Source organism: Myotis myotis, unplaced genomic scaffold, assembly GCF_014108235.1.
Source record: "Myotis myotis isolate mMyoMyo1 unplaced genomic scaffold, mMyoMyo1.p scaffold_m19_p_7, whole genome shotgun sequence".
In the NCBI taxonomy this organism is placed as follows: Eukaryota; Metazoa; Chordata; class Mammalia; order Chiroptera; family Vespertilionidae; genus Myotis; species Myotis myotis.
Window position 1 is genome coordinate 83,280,034 of NW_023416379.1, and position 17,764 is coordinate 83,297,797.

The following is a 17,764-nucleotide window of genomic DNA, read 5'->3' on the forward strand; positions in this document are numbered from 1 at the left end:
GAAACTCCCGTTGCCTTAACTGTCAACAGACATCACAACCTTATTTCAAAGATGTTTCTATGAGTGAAACACTATTCTCTAGCCTTTTGGAGAAAGAGAACGGACTCTCTAGCCCACCTATTGCATATCTATATCTATATCTATATCTATATCAATATCTATATCTATATCTATATCTATCTATATCTATATCTATATCTATATCTATATCTATATCTATATCAATATCTATATCTATATCTATATCTATCTATATCTATATCTATATCTATATCTATATCTATATCTATATCTATACCTATACCTATACCTATACCTATACCTATACCTATACCTATACCTATATCTATACCTATACCTATACCTATACCTATACCTATACCTATACCTATACCTATACCTATATCTATACCTATACCTATACCTATACCTATACCTATACCTATATCTATATCTATATCTATACCTATACCTATACCTATACCTATACCTATATCTATACCTATACCTATACCTATACCTATACCTATACCTATACCTATACCTATACCTATATCTATATCTATATCTATATCTATATCTATAAAAGCCTAAGCGACTGAAGGACCAAAAGACAGAACGACCTGAATGACTGGTTGCTATGACATGCTCTGACCACCAGGGTGCAGATGTTTAATGCCGGAGCTGCCCTCTGGTGGTCACTGTGCTCCCACAGCCAATCTCCCCCAACTGGCCAACCTCTTGTGGTCAGCCAACCCCTCCCCCCCCCACCTGTTGGCCCCATCGGCCCCCTATCAGGGCAACCAGCCAACTTCCCACAGCCCCCATTGGCCCTGATTGCCGGCCAGGCCAAAGGACCCCACCTGTGCAGGAATCCGTTTAAAATATAGTGTGAATATGGGGCTGAAATAAATATACTTAATATCCTGCGCACAGTAACCTCCTCAAGTCTAGTTACTGAAACCTGTGAGATTCATATTTGAAGGCACACTCCACATAAGGACAAACTTCACATGGGGCATATTGCTCTACAACAGCGGTTCTCAACCTGTGGGTTACGACCCCTTTGGCAGTCGAACGACCCTTTCACAGAGGTCGCCTAAGACCATTTTGCATATCAGATATTTACATTACAATTCATAACAGTAGCAACATTACAGTTATGAAGTAGCAACGAAAATAATTTTATGGTTGGGTCACAACATGAGGAACTGTATTTAAAGGGCCAGAAGGTTGAGAACCACTGCTCTACAGTAAGGTCTCAATGAGTCCTAGTGCTTAGAAAACAAACAGCACTACCGAGGTCTCCCTGACCACATGGACCTTGTCCTCCCTCTTGGATTGGGTACCACCCACCCGTGTTTGTCTCAGACTGATCATGAAAAAATGATCAGATTACTGGAAGTGTGAACAAATGATGGCATTAAAAAAACACACACCTAACAAACCCAAACCTAAATAAAAATGCATTTTCTAGGCCCTTTTCTCTTTCCATTATTACCTTATCAAGAAAAACAAAGCATTTGGTATCTATTAATAACTTAAGGCAATCAATTCTAAGAGCATGCGCGTCTCTACGAGAAGGTGAAAATAGGAAAGGGTTATCCTAAATTCCCAGGTCTTGGTACATTACCTAGCTTGCAATAAAGCTTCCTTTGTGCCCCCAGTCAGAGCAGATGAATTTGATTAATTCCCAGTAACACTCAGGAAGACAGGTGTGTGCAGAACAGGCGCAGAGCGCCCCCTCCTGGTGGATGGAGAGAGTTCAGCCATGCTGTTCAGTCAAGGCTCAGAAAGGATTTGGGGGCTTTGAGGGTAAAACAGCAGAGCCTATCTGAAATTAAACAGCTACCTACACGGCCCAAGAGTGGACAGTCCTAGCTAATGGGCCAGGGGAGGAGCAGAAAAAATGAAAAAACAACAAATAATTTTTAAAGGCATTTTGGTTCAAATTATTTAAACCATTAAATTAAAAAAACCTGTTTTGCTTTTCAAATATAAAGCAACCAAAGAGGTGATCAACCAAATATAATAGCAACCGTTGGCAGCTATTCACCCAGAGATCACAAAGGTTCACAGACTTGATGATAATGACAACCAAGCAATTGTCTTACATCTCCTCTCAGCCCGGCCTGGCCAAACATACAGAATGTATGTGAAATATATATATATTTTAAAATCAGAATTGTTCATTTTAATGGTGTGAATGGAGTCAAACCCATGGATTCCCACACAGGCAAGCTTATCCCATTCTGACTCAAGGACTATTGTCTCAGTGGTAAACAGTCCTAACCCCAGGGTACCTTTTATATTCTTCTGGCTTCAAAATGAAAGAATGTGTAAGGGAGAGGGGCTGGATCCTTGCAAATCTGTATCTACGCTTAGAAATGACACAATTGAAAACACTCGCCCCAGCCAGTTTGGCTCAGTGGGTAGAACATTGGCCTGCTGACTGGAGTGTCCCAGGTTCAATTCCGGTCAAGGGCACATGACCAGGTTGTGGGCTCCATCCCCACAACCTGGGGCGTGCAGGAGGCAGCCAATCAATGATTCTGTCTTATCATTGCTGTCTCTCTCTCTCTCTCTCTCTCTCTCTCTCTATCTCTCTCTCTCTCTCTTCCTCTCTGAAATCAATAAAAATATATATATTAAAAAAGAAAAAAGAAAGAAAACACTGGTGCTGCTGCTGGAGCCCAGTGCCGAGCTCCCGGCACACAGATAAGGAGTGTGCAGAGGATGTTTCAGAAGAGGACCGTGGTCCCCTTCCTTTCGGAAAGTGGTTTTGAGGCCTCAGTGGCAAGGCGCTAGCATCTCCTTGCTCCCAGAATTCGCTCCAGGATATAATGAGGGGCCTGGCAGTGGGTAGCGATTTTAATGTGTGTCGGGGACCTCGCCTGATACAGAGCCAAGTTTGAGCAGATTTTTGATTTGGGCCTTTCATTGGTGCATTGTTGTTGGTGGTCCAGGAACTCGGCACCTCCTGGGCCCTCTGAATGGTGTTTTGGCTCCTGCCTCCAGACTGTCCCTACAGGCAGCTCACCGGCCTCCGTGTCCTCAAACTTCCCAAAATGTGAACGAGGGCTGAGATGCCCGCCCTTCCTACAGGGTGGGAGTAACACCCAGGGGGTTTGTGGATCCAGCTAGAGACAGGGGTGCTGCTTAGACAGCAACAGAGTCTCCCCTAAAGGAGCTCCAGGTTCTCACTGACCCCAGAACCCCGCGACTTCCATTGCAGGTACCCCAGGCTGGCTGCGAAGCACCGGGAATCCAACACAGCAGGCATCGACATCTTCTCCAAGTTCTCTGCCTACATCAAAAACACCAAGCAGCAGAACAATGCTGGTGAGTGCCTCCCGGACACCAGACCCCTGGCCGCGCTGTCCCTGCCCAGGGCCTCTCAGATACTCAGGTCAGAGAGGCGCCAGGGAGCAGTGCTGCTTGCTGTTCGTGCGCCTCGCCCCATCCCCCAGAGTCAGGGCAGGGCTTGTCGATCCTGCTTTCTGGCTAGTGTGGGAGGAAAGGCCACGGGCCTTGCTGCTGGATTGGGGGGAGGGATGCAGTGTGCGTGACAAGTGGGCTTTAGTGCACAAGAGAGTCCCTCCTCCGCATATTATGGTCCATTTGTCCCAAATTCACAACCCTGCCTGTGCTCTCAGGAAGTCCTGCTGGAACAACAGCTTCCTCTGGTCCCTGGAAGACCTCTCGGGGCTGTCAGAGGCCCTGGTGGGACAGCGCAGTCACCACAGTCGGGAAGGCTGAAGGCAGGGGCGGAGGGGGCGGGGGACCACTTCTTGGAGCCTGGCTCCTTCTGCAGTGGCCCTGGCTGCAGAGCTCAGGACTTGGTCCCCTGGTGCAGCTTCTCAGAGGGCCTGGAGCGCCTCACTGAGGCTCACAGCACATCCAGTGCCTCCTTGGGCATTGTCCTTTCAGAATGAACTGATGCAATTGGAATAGAGCAGTCAATTGAGCGTGTAGGACACCTAGAATGCAGGCCCTAGAGAAGGAGAGGAACAAGGAGGAGAATGTGTGCTTGCCCTCTGAATGGGAGAATGAATGAGATCACCTTATAGGCTGGTGCCTGGGTGGAGCCCAGCACAGAGCCAGAGTGAGCACTTCATGAGCGTCTGTGAATGAATGGCCATCAGATAAGCACACAGTGGACCAGAAAAAGGTGGCTTATGACAGACCTCCAGGAGCTCAGGGGAGAAGGCATTGCTTTAGACCAGCGATTTCTAACCTATGTGCCTCAAGAACTTTTAAAACATGCAGTTCCTGACTAGTCAGGGACACAGACCTCTTTTCCCTTAGGTTGTCAAATAAAACAAAATGACAACAGCCAACACAGCAATAGCCATCCGGTGTGAATGAATTAAAATTATACCTGTTTGTTTTGGGGTCTTTTGTCAGATTGGCAAAAAAATACAATATACATTTTGGTGTGCCGCAGAATTTTATGTGCCAGGAGGTGAGAAAGGTTGAAATCACTGCTTTGTACCCAGGTGACCAGGAAAGGCAGCCACGCGTGGCTGAAGAAGAAATTTTGGCAGGTGCAGAGTTGATGCAGCAAGAAGTAAATAATTCAGTAAGTTACTGAGGACCTGGATTGTGCCAGGCACAGAACTAGATTCCAGAGAAAGAACTAGAAAAAGACTCTCTATCCTCTGAGGCCTGGTCGATGCAGAAGAAAAGGCTTAACTTCCCAAAATGTTAAGTGGCTTATTCCAAAGGGGTCTGAAGAGCCGGTTAACTGTCCTGGAGAAACAGTATCTGCCAAAGGTGCTCAGAGCAGCAGGAGGGATTTACCGACAGGGCCTTTGAGAAAGCTTCTTGAAAAAGTTTCCGCTGCGTCATAACAGTTGAAAGGGAGTCAGTTGCCTGGATACATTGGGTGGATGCTGCGGGGAGGGTGGGAAAACACCAGCAGCAGAACCAGGAAGGGTCAGAGCCTGCAGTGCCTGCCGGGGAGGCTAGACTTGTGGAGGGGCAATGGCAGCCGTTTGCAGTGCATGAGGAGGCACTAGGAGGAGAGCAGTCTTTCAGGGACCAGAAGAAGACGGATGTGGAAAATATTTTGAACATATTCAGTGCCCCTGCTTTGTAGCATTTGGACCCTGTGGTGGAGTGAGTAGTGTCCCCCACAAATTCTTGTCCACCCAGGACCTCAGAGTGTGGCCTTATTTGGAAAAAGGGTCTTTGCAGATGTAATTAGTAATGAGTCTCCAGATGAGCTCGTCCTGGATTGAGTGTGGTCCCTAAATCCGATGACTGGTGTCCTTATAAAAGGAGGAGAGGGCATACAGAGACACAGGGCAGGAGGCCACGTGAAGACCGCAGAGACGCGAGGGCAGCAGGCACAAGCTGCGGGCCCCTTGGGGCCACCAGAGGCTGCAAGAGGCAGAAAGGCTTCCCCTCTAGAGCCTGTGGCCCTGCCGACACCTTGATTTTGGACTTCTGGACTCTAAAACTGAGGGAATAGATTCCTGTTGTAAGCCACCCAGCGTGGGGTACCCCATTGTCGTCATCCTGGGAAACTGAGGCAGCCCGCACACCATCGTGTGAAAGGACGGGTTCTGCCACTTCTGGCCGGGGCCGCAGAGGCAAACGAGAGGGCCGGGGCCTGTCCCTGCCTCCCCTCAAACCCACAGAGCTGGCTCCGGACCCTCGTTTTCAGATTCCACACCCAGGCGCCCTCTCCTCCTAGCCACAAACATCTTCCTTCATACTTGTCACCCTCGGAGAGTGCAGCTCCTCGGAGCCTTCCAGCTTTTCCAAGTTATAAACAGTATTCACATACTATCCGCACTTGCCGTTCTCCCATCCCCAAAGCCAGAGCTACAGTTTCCACTGAGCATCGGGTATCCATTTCCTATAAACTCCACACGGTCCAACTTTCATTGTTTCCTCTTCTTCTGTTTCGCCCTGTTTTTCTCCTCAGGGTTTTGCCCTTGTGACTGCTCCACCCCCCAGCTCATTTGCACATTTCCAAGCGCCTGCAGTTTGCCTTCCCAGTGTCCAGCCCCAGATCAGAGTCCCTGGCACTATTCTCTTCTGTCTTTTAACAGGACCCCACATGCTCGTCCTTCGTTGTAACCATTGTAACCAGAGCTGGCCCACTCCCCTCCTTTCCCTGACCCCAAACCCCCTGGTTGTGGTCAATGGGTCCAAGGTTCTTAGGCTCAGAAGCCAGAGGTCAAACCTCCTGCAGAAAGCAGTGCTATGGCCCCGCACACAGCCCAGTCCCCCGCTCCCTGAGACAGTGCACACCCCCTGTCTGCTCCTTGGAGCTCTGTAGGAGGTGGGGGGCAGCCTCCGCAGATCTCAGGTTGGCATCAGCATTACACCAGCCTTCCTATGGCCTCCCTCCTGCACCACCCTCCATCTCCCCCTGCATCTTCCGCTCTGCATCTATCTCTCCAATGTCCTTTCTTCAGATGGTTCCTTTTGTGTTTTTGGCTTTTTTCTCTGAGCAGAGCCCTCCTCCCTTTCCACCATCTCCCCACCTAATGTCCCAGCCTCCTGTGCCTACATTGGTTGAGGTCCTGATCCTTTCCTGCCCTCTCACCCCAGCACTGTGATGTGGTCTGCAGGGTGGATCACCTCTCCATACCCAGGATGGGCACAGGAGCACCATTTAAAATACCCCTGATGCCCGGCTGGCATGGCTCAGTGGTTGAGTGTCGACCTATGAACCAGGAAGTCATGGTTCGATTCCCGGGTCAGGGCACATGCCTGGGTTGTGGGCTAGATCCCCATTGTGGGGTGTGCAGGAGGTAGCCGATCTATGATTTTCTCTCATCGTTGATATTACTATGTCTCTCTCCCTCTCCATTCCTCTCTAAAATTATTAATAAAAATATATTAAAATACCCCTGCTGTTCCACAATTCCTCCAAAGTCCTCAGCTACCGGAACCCAGACCCCACTGTGGGTAGCCACCCATAGCTAGCACACGAGAGAGTCCATCTGTTAGAATGTAGGTTCAGTCATTCCTTTATTCATTCAACAAGCACAGATTGCATGGAGTGGCGACAAGTCTGAGCCCATGGGTAGGGCATTTCTTGTGTGCCAGGCACTGTGCTAGATTCTAGAGATGCCAAGACAAATGCAACAAATCTATTGCCTGTGATGAACGAACGGGGGCAGAAACATATAAACGGGCGATTGCTGGCCTGGCTTGAATTCCAGGCCTGCCACTCCCAGCTGCACAACTCTGCAGAGGGGCTGACTCTCTCTGAGCCTGTTTGGGCATCGGGAAAAGAGACTGAACAATCCCTGCAGTTCTTCAGCTGCCACATAAGGCAACTGACAGCGTATCCAAGGTTTGTAATGCAGATTCACTCATTCTACAAGTCACTGCCTGCAAATCCTTTAGCGCCCCACCTGACACATAGTACATGCTCACTAAATGTTAACTTTAGTGTTATCACAAACATGAGACAAACGTGAATATCTGCATCGAAAACTATGGATTTGGCTCTGACTCCCCCCTCCCCACCCACCCCCCCGCAACTAGTACTTCCAAATCGCCTACCCATGTAGTCTCTTTCTGCTTGTTTAACTTTGTTCCCCAGTTTCTTGGTGCACTCGCCTCCTCTCCAAAGTATACATCAAAGCGATCAGGGGGCCTGGCTCTGGCGGTCACAGCTCAGTACTGCTGCCTCTGACTGGGAAGTCACGGTTTTGTGTCGGATGCTGCACTGTCCTCCTCTGTAACCGCCAACGCTGGCCCCTTGCTCTGCAGTGACGGGTTCCACCTCTGCGTCTCCCTTGCACGGATTTCCTTATGACAGTCTCCAGACCCCACACTGAGTGAGAAGCTGCAGGGGCTCGCCTTCTTCTGGGGGGGGGGTCCCCCACAGCCACCCTGGTTTGGGGAAAACAGGACTTTGTTTCTGGACGTGCCGTACTTCCCACAGTTCAGTCCAGGTGAGTGAACAGTAACAGCAGCTCCCAGAGCCCCCAGCTCCACGCCAGCGGCCGGCCACCGCCAGCAGGCAGCAGGGACCTACAGTTGGCTCTCCCAGAAGAATAACAAATATTCCTGATTTGGGGGCTTGAGTCGCAGGCGGGAGGAGCTGTTATTTTCTTTTTCTTTGGCCTTTCCCTCTGTGACTCCCCTCCCGTTGCCTGCAGAGGCCAGGCAACTGGCTTCCAGCGGATGTGGCCTCTCTCCAGCGCCCCCTGCAGGCACCCTCCCACCCTGTGGTCTTCGCTGGTGCCTTCTCCATACCTGAAGGCCATGTTTCTTCTCTCCTTTTTAAAAATATGTATTTTTATTGATTTCAGAGAGGAAGGGAGAGGGATAAAGAGAGAAAAATATCAACCATGAGAGCATTATTGATTGGCTGCCTCCTGCACACTCCCTACTGGGGATCAAGCCTGCAACCTGGGCATGTGCCCTTGACCCTTCAGTCCAAAGGGCTATGGCTCTCCCCATCTTCTCTTGAGGACCCAGGAGACCTCCCTGCAGCCTGAGGCCCATTCCACCACCTCTCCTGCTCCTCTTCGTCATTTCCAAGATTCAGAGCAGCCTGCCTATGCCTGTCTCTTTGTATTATCTGCAGCCTGAGGGAAGGGTCCACTGAGGGAAGAAACTGTGATCTCTCAACATACTCCTCCTGAAATATTTCTCCTCCTGAAATGTTTGTTCTTGCAAACTCCTTCCAACTTCCTGCAAACCTTCCTTGGGTGCGCAGGACATGCTGGATGCAGTGCTAAGCTTAGAGGGCAAGTCCCAGCCTCAGATGGAGTTGTCTCCCTGGCTTGGCCCTTCATTTGTTATAAGTGTAGTGGCTATATTTTTCAGTCGGAAAATCAGATGTCTAACAAGTTGCCTTCATTAAAATGAATCAAATTATTAGAAGCTGGTACTGGTCCCAGAAAATCCAGGACACGTGTCCCCAACGGAAAAGCACCTGGTCGGGCTGAGCCTTCTGTCCTGCTCCCCCCCACCCCAGTCCAAATCTAGATGTGGCTGCGACTGTGGGCAGGAGGGCATGCATCGCATCCCCACCGCCTCCCGCCCCAGATCCTCCGCCAGAACTAAAGAGTCACCATTAACCACAAAGCAGTTTCCAAACAAGGACCGAGGTTTCCTTTTCCCTAAAGCCCCAGTCAGTAACTTCACTCCCCGGGAGACAGAAGCAAGCAGGATGCTCGCTGGGCATATTCTGAGAAAACTGACAACCACAGCCACATATCCTGAAGAAGACTCAGGGGCACTCTAGAAACCTTGGTGAGCTCATCTCATCATGGGACAAGCATTCTTTTTATATTTTCTCAAATGTTTTTGTTGTTGTTAATCCTCAACCAAGGATATTTTCCCACTGATTTTTACAGAGAGTGGAAGGGGGAGAGAAACATCCATGTGAGAGAGACACATTGATTGGTTGCCTCCCGCATACGCTCTGACCAGGGCTGGAGATCTAGCCTGCGACTGAGGCATGTGCCCTTGACCATAATCATACCCAGGACCCTCCAGTCCACAGGCAGACGCTCTATACACTGAGCCAAACTGGAGAGGGCTTTTAAAAATGTTTTTATTGATTTTTAGAGAGAGAGGGAGGGAGAGAGAGAGAAACATGGATGTGTGAGAGAAACATCAAGCAGTTGCCTCAGGTACGCACCCCGACCGAACCCAGAACCCGCAACCTTGGCATGTGCCCTGACAGGGAATCGAACTGGCGACCTTTAGGTGCATGGAATGACTCCCAACCAACTGAGCCACACCTGCCAGGGCAGGGGACGATCATTCTTAATGGAAATCGTTCTTGATGGACACGCGACGGAAAGGTTCCATGTGGTTGTTATCACAGCATCAGGCAGGGTGCTCCTGCACCATCTCCCAGAGCTCAGGGGAAAGGAAGGACAGCCAAACCAGCCGAGGGTTCCTCCTTCTGGCCTGGTCTTCCTCCACTCAGGCCCCACTGTTCAAATAGCTCCTGGTTTCTCTCTGCTGGAAGGTGCCCCAGCCGATGTTGATGGAACACAAATCTGTCTGTAGCACTGCAATCTTTCTTTCCTTGTCATATTCTCAGTGGTTTGTGTCCACACAAGCTCACCCCTACTTCCCACCTGGCAGCCTGGGGAACCACCCCCACAGACCGAGGCCCCTGCAGCCTGCTCTCTGCTCCCACACCAGTGGTCAAAGTGCTTCCTCCAGCATGTACCCCTCACCCGGAATCCAATCTGTAAGACATGACTATGTTAAACTAAGACCGTCCCCATTTGATGTAAAGAAAATGGAGGCTCACAGACTTCAGGTCAATGCTAAGAAGTTTATAATGAAATTTGTTGTCAACTAAAGAAATGAGTGTCCCATCCATGGGAGTGTATGAAGGAGGCTGGACCTGCCTCCTCTAAGGTGTGACCTATTGTAAGACACTGTTGTTTAAGTGAAATTCTTTCACTTAAATTAGAATATTTTGCTTTCAGAGGTGTCAAATGTGAAAAAACAATGCGCATCTTAGTCTTGATGAGATATGGTAGTTGATTCCCATATCCCTTTCTCATTTGAACATTTTACCACTTCCTAGAGGCTCTGCAGTGAAAGGTCAAAGCCTCCCTTCTGCTTGACCTTGAGCCACCTTGTGGAAAGAAAGTGGGTCAAGGTCGGCCTTGCTTCGTGGCTCTGGGCTGGCTGTCCCAGCTCCCTGCCCAGTGACCTGTCAGGTCTGCTGCTGTCTCCTGCCTGGAGGTAGCACGTACCTCTGAGGTCAGGAGCGGGCACTTTTTCTGTAAAGTGTCAGATGGTAAATATTTTGGACTTTGCAGACCCTGCAGGCTGTCACAACTGCTGGGCTCTGCTGCTGGAACTGTAAACAATGAAGGCGGCCGTTTCAAGAAAACTTGGTTCATGGACCCTGACATTTGAATCTCACATCATTTTCAGGTGTCAGGAAATAGTTTTCTCCTTTTGACTTTTCCCAACCATCCAAAAATGTGAAAAAACAAAAACATACTTAGCTTGAGGGCCGTGCCAAAACAGGCAGCGGGTGGATTTGACCCCGGGCTGTAATCTGCTGAGCTGCGTGTTAGGCAGCCCCAGGCTACACTAACCTCCTCACTCCGACGACGTGGAGATTATAACAGGGCTCTTCCTTGTGGCATTGTCACATTAATTGAATGAACGAACGCATTAGAGCAGGAAGGACAGTCCCTGGCACACAGTGGGCACCCGCATGTGACAGCTACTGGGGCTGCTCTTGTTATTTCAGGAGCCTTCCTCACAGGCAGCCCAGCTTTTAGTGTAATGTAGGCGCCTGTGCTGCCCTCTTCTGGCCGGTGGAGGAACCAGCGCCAGACACAGCTAATCATGCTTCGCATAAGGAGGCCTGTGGGTTTTCAAGCATCTGCTAGAGAGTCAGTTCTGCCTGAGCGCTGGCTGGGGGTCCCAGAAGAGAGCAGGTCTCCTTCAGGGGCTCAGGGCCACCCGCCATCATCTGTCCCCCACGCCCAAGCTCGGGCCCCACGGATCCTCCAGAGCTCGCCGGCTGCCCCATGACACGCTGCCACCAACCGCGTCTTTCTCCTTTTCCTCTCCCTCTTCCACCACCTCCGATCTTGACTTTTATGAACTTCCTTGACCTAAAATAGAAAAGTGTTTGAAAGGGTTCAGAGCGGCCTGGGAGGGCTGTTAGCGCACAACCAACAAGCCCCGGTCTGTCAGAGGCTCATGCTTTCTCTCCGCGCGGCATGAAAGCAAACTGCTGTCGGGGTGTGGGGGGAGCAGGGTGTCGGGGAGGCGAGGTGGAGCATTTTTCCAGATTCCCCAGGATGTGGCGAGCCATGTTTAAAAGAGAGTGTGTGTATTTATTATTCCAAGCCACTTCAATCACAGGGCGCCGATTTCCTTCTCCTCTTCCTCCCCCGGCCCTCAGCCCCACGTGACAGGGGGGGCTCAGTCTGCAGGCCCGGCCTCTCCAAGGGGCCGGCAGGGTCCCCACCGCACAGCCAGCCTCGCGCTCTGCAAATTGTGGTAGGAACAGGAGTCCTAATTGCACTGCTCAGAAGCAGAAGTCGGCGAGGTGGCATTGGGGCCCTGTGTCTGCTCTGTCACAGGGCAGATCCCTTCTTTTGGAGGAAGACAGCTGGGTCCCAACTCAGGCCCAGGGAACCCTGGAGAAGGGCTCAGGCGGGGGCTCTCCCCGTGGCGCTCCGGGTGGTCCCCGGCCCACCCTGCTGGGTGGTGAGGATAACGAGGTCTTGCCACTTCCTCATAAAGCAGCCATCGCCGTCTCCTTTCAGAAAGCGCCTCTGGTCACAAAGGAACCCTTCAGGCTGGTTCCGCGGCCACCCTGCGTGCAGGGGCCGGATAGCCCGCTCGGGGTGTTGTGTTTGTTTGTTTGTTGGGTGGAAGTTTTGCTTTGATTCGCATTCTTACAAGGAAAAACAAATAACCTGGCTGCGAGGGACCCACCTCTGAGGTTTGGCGCCCGCCCTGCAGGATGCAGGCCCTCCTGCGAGGAGGGGCCTGGAGGCCAAGAGCCAGAGGGAGGGGAAGGGGCGCTGCTTCCCGCTGGCACCGCCCAGGATGGCCCAGGGGATTCCTCCAGAGGGTCTTGGATTTGGCTCCTTCTTGAGGCAGATGCTGGCAGTTTATAATTTAACAAACGTTGCTCCTGAAATGAATCCTTGGGCGGTCATAAGGAAGGCGGTCGGTGGCCTCGTGGCTGGTGGAAGGGGGCAGCCCGGGATGGGGGCGGTGGGGGGAGGGGGGGAGGGTCCTGCGTGGGTGGGCGCATTCATTAGTGGAGGAGCCTGTTAGCTCTGTGGGCTCCCGGCGGGAGGAGCGCGGAGACCACCAACACCCTTCCATGTGGGGGAATTTCCCACAGTCTGACCAGAAGCAGTTCTCCTGGCCTGGCCTGGCCTGGCCTCATAGCAAGGCCTGGGGAAGAAGGGAACTTTAAGGGACTAATTTGAACAAGAGCTAAATGCTCTTTCACCTCTGGCTACTACTACCTCATCCTGTGCAACCAACACCTCTTGTGTTTGTGCCGTCTACACGGGGGAGCTCAGTCTCTCTCTCTCTCTCTCTCTCTCTCTCTCTCTCTCTCTCTCTCTCAGAGCTTATACATGTTCTGCAATTTCTGTGCACTAGCAGGGGCCATTACATATCTCTTTAAATCAACAGGGTCATGTATCCATTAATCTCGAAAAAAATGTGCGTGAGGTTGCACGACATGGTCTCCCAGCTTCGCCTTGAAGCATGATGGTGTCTGTGGGGGCATCTACATTGCAGCCGTGTAGCTGGTTTATAAGGAGGGCTGCACTCTGACCCCTCATCTGTGGTCAGGACCTCGCTTTGGGAAAAGCCTCCCCGCCTGTCTGTAGACGCTCTGCGGGGAAGGGAGCTGGGTAAAGGGCATGTAGCATGGGTTCCCCCATATTTGGTAGTGGGGCTGACAATCACAGGATGTGAAATCCAGGTGGTGTGTGAACCTTCCAACAGAACTTCAGACAATTATACACTTTCCTTGTCCGATCCATCACTGCCTCCCAGGGTGGCAATGTTCTCTCCGTTTCACACGAGAGAGGCTGACGTGTGGAAACGTTGTCTGCAGACCTGGGGCCAGTGACCGGCACAGAAGAGCCAGACTTCCCTCGACGGTTACACTCTTTGGCTGCAAACGAAATAACAGTAAAACATAAGAATTGAAACCAGGGGTTAAGTCCGGTCTGGTATTCGGAAGGTATCAGCTGCTCAGAGAGGATAATTTGTTGGGGGAAAATAGTTGTTACGCAGAACTTTGGCCCTAGAATCCATAACCTTCTTTTCAAATGTGCTCTAGAGCTGCCTTTCAGGAAGGCACCCACCCACCTCGGCCCCCTCCTGAGCTTAGCCTGCGCAGCCCCAGGAGCTAGAAAGACGCAGATGTTTGGGAGTTACCTGTCATGAAACAGTTCGTTTTGCTTGTCTTGTTGTCCAGGCTGTTTCCCCATTTGGAGGCACATTTAGGTCCCCTGGGGGTCCTGTTCCAATGCAGATGCTGATGCAGAGGGTCCGGGGGTGGGACCTGAGAGCTCCCAGGTGACTCTGCTGCTGCTGCTGGTCCAAGGGGCTCAGGAAGAGGGTTCGGGCAGTGGTCTCCATGTGGGAATCTCCATCATGACTGTCCTGAGAGCCTGGCTAAGCACCCAGCTCAGAGTAGGTGCTCCATAACATGTGCTAAATGAATGAATGAACCATAACTCAAGCACTTCACCATGCCCCTCCCCTGCCTGCTCATTACCCGAGAGGTGTTGGAAGGGCCTAACCTTACACTTCAAGGTCAGGGGCACTTCCTCTGCTCAAGAATGAATTCTTGCATATACTTCACTTTTAACTTAAGGTGGTTTTTAAAATCGATGGTGAAAATATCTGATCTAGCCCCGCCAACAACAACAAGAGAAGACACACTCTTTCAACCTCTCCTTTGGGGTGATCAAATCCCCCACCTAGATTTTTGGGAAGCATAAACCACACTGTTAATCTGCTACACTCTTACTTCCAACTCTTACTTTCAAAGCTGTGCAACTAAAACACCCAGTGAATAATAGCTCCTCCCCCCAGACTAATCTGCATGGAGGCAGCTAGAGAACTGCTGTAAGCCAGGGGTTGGCGGGTGTAATTGCGGCATTATCTGGGGAATTCTACAAAAGTATCAGCCACCCCCAGCCCCTGCTGAGCCTCCCCTCTATGGCTGCCCATCGCACTGGTAGGAAGGAGGCTCGCTCTGGTGGGCCTATGGTCAGGGCAGCAGTCAGGTGAAAGGACCGGCTGAGTCTGCAAGAGAAGACTTCAGATTCATCTCGGATGACTTCCTCGGGGCGGAGGCTGAGCCAAGGACAGTACTCACCAAGCAGACTGTTCTCTTGCAACCCGAAGAAGGTATTCGCAGTTCTGCATGCTTTGGTTCTTATACACCAGCATCATCATGAATTGCACCGCAGAGCCACTCACGGCATGCCAGGCACCGTCCTGCGCCCTCTGCAGGCATGACTGACTGTAACCTTACATGTTGTGCCGTGTTATGATTTCCACATTGCAGCTGAGGAAACAGAGGCACAGGAGGTTAAGCAGCCTGCCCAAGCCAGTACATGGCAGAGCCAGGACCCCAACCCAGCGTCTGGCCCAGGGTCTGTGCTCTTCATACAGTGACTATAACCCATTGTGTAAAATGCATGTGGTGCTGAGTTTCTAAGCAAGAGCAGGTAGGTCATTTAGGAAACTGTGATCCAATCAGGTCATAAACCAACAGATACTCATTGAGCAATTACCCTGTGTGTTTCCCTAAATATACTCAACAACCCAGCTTCCCCATTGGACTCAACAATCCTGGAGGGACCAGGGGCGCCACGCCTGGCCCACAGTAGGCTCTCCGTAGATACCAGCTTAACAAATGAAAGAGTGGGCAGCCGGCAGCAAACTTAGGACAGTCACAGAATGACGAAAACCAGTAGTTATTTACATTTACAGTTGTGGTGGCAGGGTGGCTGTTTTTAAATTTGTTAACGGCTCTTGTATAAAAGATGTGGGCCTTTGAGGATGAAGCAAGACAAAATGTGGTTAAATCGTGTCAGCCTGAGTGTTTGGAGGAAGCGAGGGTGGAGGAGAAAAGTTTCTAGGCCTAAGCACTAGGACAGATGCCCCCCCACGCCCCCCGAGGAAGTTAGAATCTCCCCTGACCAGCTCATTCCAAATGTTTGGACATCAGCACTTAACCTAATCTATGGCCTGATACTTAAAAATAACCTGTTATAAAGTCACCATAAAAAACTCACAGTTTTCAGCCCTATGCAGTCTGCTACATAAACTACAACCAGCATTAATAGCTTCAGTCAGCATTTATGTCGTTCTTTCTATTAGCACAATGGGTTTTACAACCATTTATGAGTTTCTGGAAAGCCTAATAGAAAACACACATACATGTTCCCTGTGAAAGATGCAGAAGAGTTTTTTAAGTTGACCAGCAGGGGTCGCCACCGCCCCATCCCTAAAGCCTGGGCGGGCTCCCTAATTAGGGAACACATTCTCTGCCAGTGGCTCCAGCAGCAAGCCTCCCTGGTGAGTTCCTGCAGTTTCCTCTCTGGGTTGGCTCCATTCAGAGTCCGTCTCTCTGTCTCTCCTCCTCCTGTTGGTAAATAAACATCTGGGGCGCTTACCTGTACACAAAAGATACCCTCAATGTGAAGACCTATGTGATTAACTTTGCCTTCAAATTTACTATGGCTTTTTAGGAGAGCCAGAAAATCATCTGAATCTGGAATTGCCTATACTGTCCATACCTCCCTTCATACTTATAAAAAAGTCTTACGAAGGGCTCACTGAAGTCGCCTTAAATTCTTCACCATGCTGGTGTTTTAAACGCAACCGAAGGCTTTCCTTTAAACCCATGTTTTGTTGTTGTTGTTGTTGGGAACAGTATTTCTGAACATAGAGCAAATCTCAGATTGATTTGTGGAGCTGTGCAAAAAACTAGGATTCTTCACAAGGATCCCCTATAGGGCTTGGGGATTGAGGGAAGCCATATACTCAAGCTATACAGAGATGGGTCTCTTCCCCTAGAAACCCCTGAATTTCCCAGAAGTATATCAGTGTCTCATGCTCTCCGTGATTCTCTCTGCCAGAGGGGAGTGGGGCATCCAGCAAGGTCCTGTATCCCCATCCACCAGAGTTTAAGACTTGGATCCTGCCTTGGGAGTAAAGAATCACTGACTGGCCTCTTACTGGAAAGAGCCATGGGAGTTTGTCATTTAATTCACCCTCCCATTCAAGACCAAAATCCTTCCTAGAACAAACAAGCACCAGCCACAGCCGTGTGAGCTGCCCAGGCCTCTCCAGCCGGGCTGACGCAGCACGAGGGAGCAGTGGAAGCTGCCCTTGCAATTTGCTTTCTCATAAACTGCTCTTTGTCTCCCCCCCTTTCCTGTTTGCACCAGTGCCTAGAAACGGAGACCCGGGATTGCTTTCCCGTGGGAGCCCCTGGGTCTGTCACAGCCGCGCCCACACGACCTGATCTTCTCTTGGACCCTGAGGCCAAGTCCAGTGTTCTCGGTCTGATGCCAAAGGTGGACACGAATTCTCCAAACTATCAGACCAAGAGCATTTGACACACCCACGTAGCCTGGAGAGAACAAGGCCAACCCCAAAGAGGAGATTCCGGGAGACTCGGGACCCTGGGCTTGTTGGGAAATGCAAGAGTGAGCTCCATCCTCTCAGCTCCCGGCTTCTCCTTGCACCCGGGGAGCTCTGGGAGGCCCAGACAAGCTCCCTTCAGACAACTTCTGCCTCGAGCTGATAGCTTGCTCTTAGACGTTCACTCACTCTCCCCTTCCTCCCCATCCTCTCACCAAGTTAAGTTCTACCTCAAACAGCAGCCCCCATCTCCTGTGAGGTCCCGCTGTGCACCGGACTCTGAACAGGGTGCTTCAGTAACAACTGCGAACAGCCGTCACCAGAGGCAGGACTCACATCCAAGTCTCTTGGAGATCAAATGGTACCACTCTGCTACCATGTCTGTTAGCACAAGAACTCTCAGGGAAGCCTGGTGTAGGCCTACCTGACACTCCCCACCCAAGCTCTCTCTTTCCCTTCCTTGATGATAGTGACATGCTCACATAGCCAGGAGGCCCAGGCACACGGAAGAGGAGGGCCAAGCAGACCTGAAAGAAAGCCCATCTTCTACAACCCTGCTTTTTATTTCTGCCTCAGTGTGTTGTAAGGATGGGCACAGATATTGCCTTAAGAGACAAAGGGACCATGGGGATCAGCCACCCCCTAC

The 17,764-nt window shown here is 50.7% G+C and overlaps 1 protein-coding gene across 3 annotated transcripts in view; it reads left to right on the forward strand.

Moving 5' to 3' along the window:
- Window positions 1-17,764, forward strand: part of CLIC5 (chloride intracellular channel 5) — a 155,207-nt gene that overhangs the window by 119,709 nt on the left and 17,734 nt on the right. For all 3 annotated transcript variants that reach the window (XM_036317249.1, XM_036317251.1, XM_036317250.1), the window contains exon 4: window positions 3,236-3,342. In XM_036317249.1, the coding sequence (XP_036173142.1) occupies window positions 3,236-3,342 (107 nt within the window). The remainder of the gene's footprint in view (window positions 1-3,235; window positions 3,343-17,764) is intronic.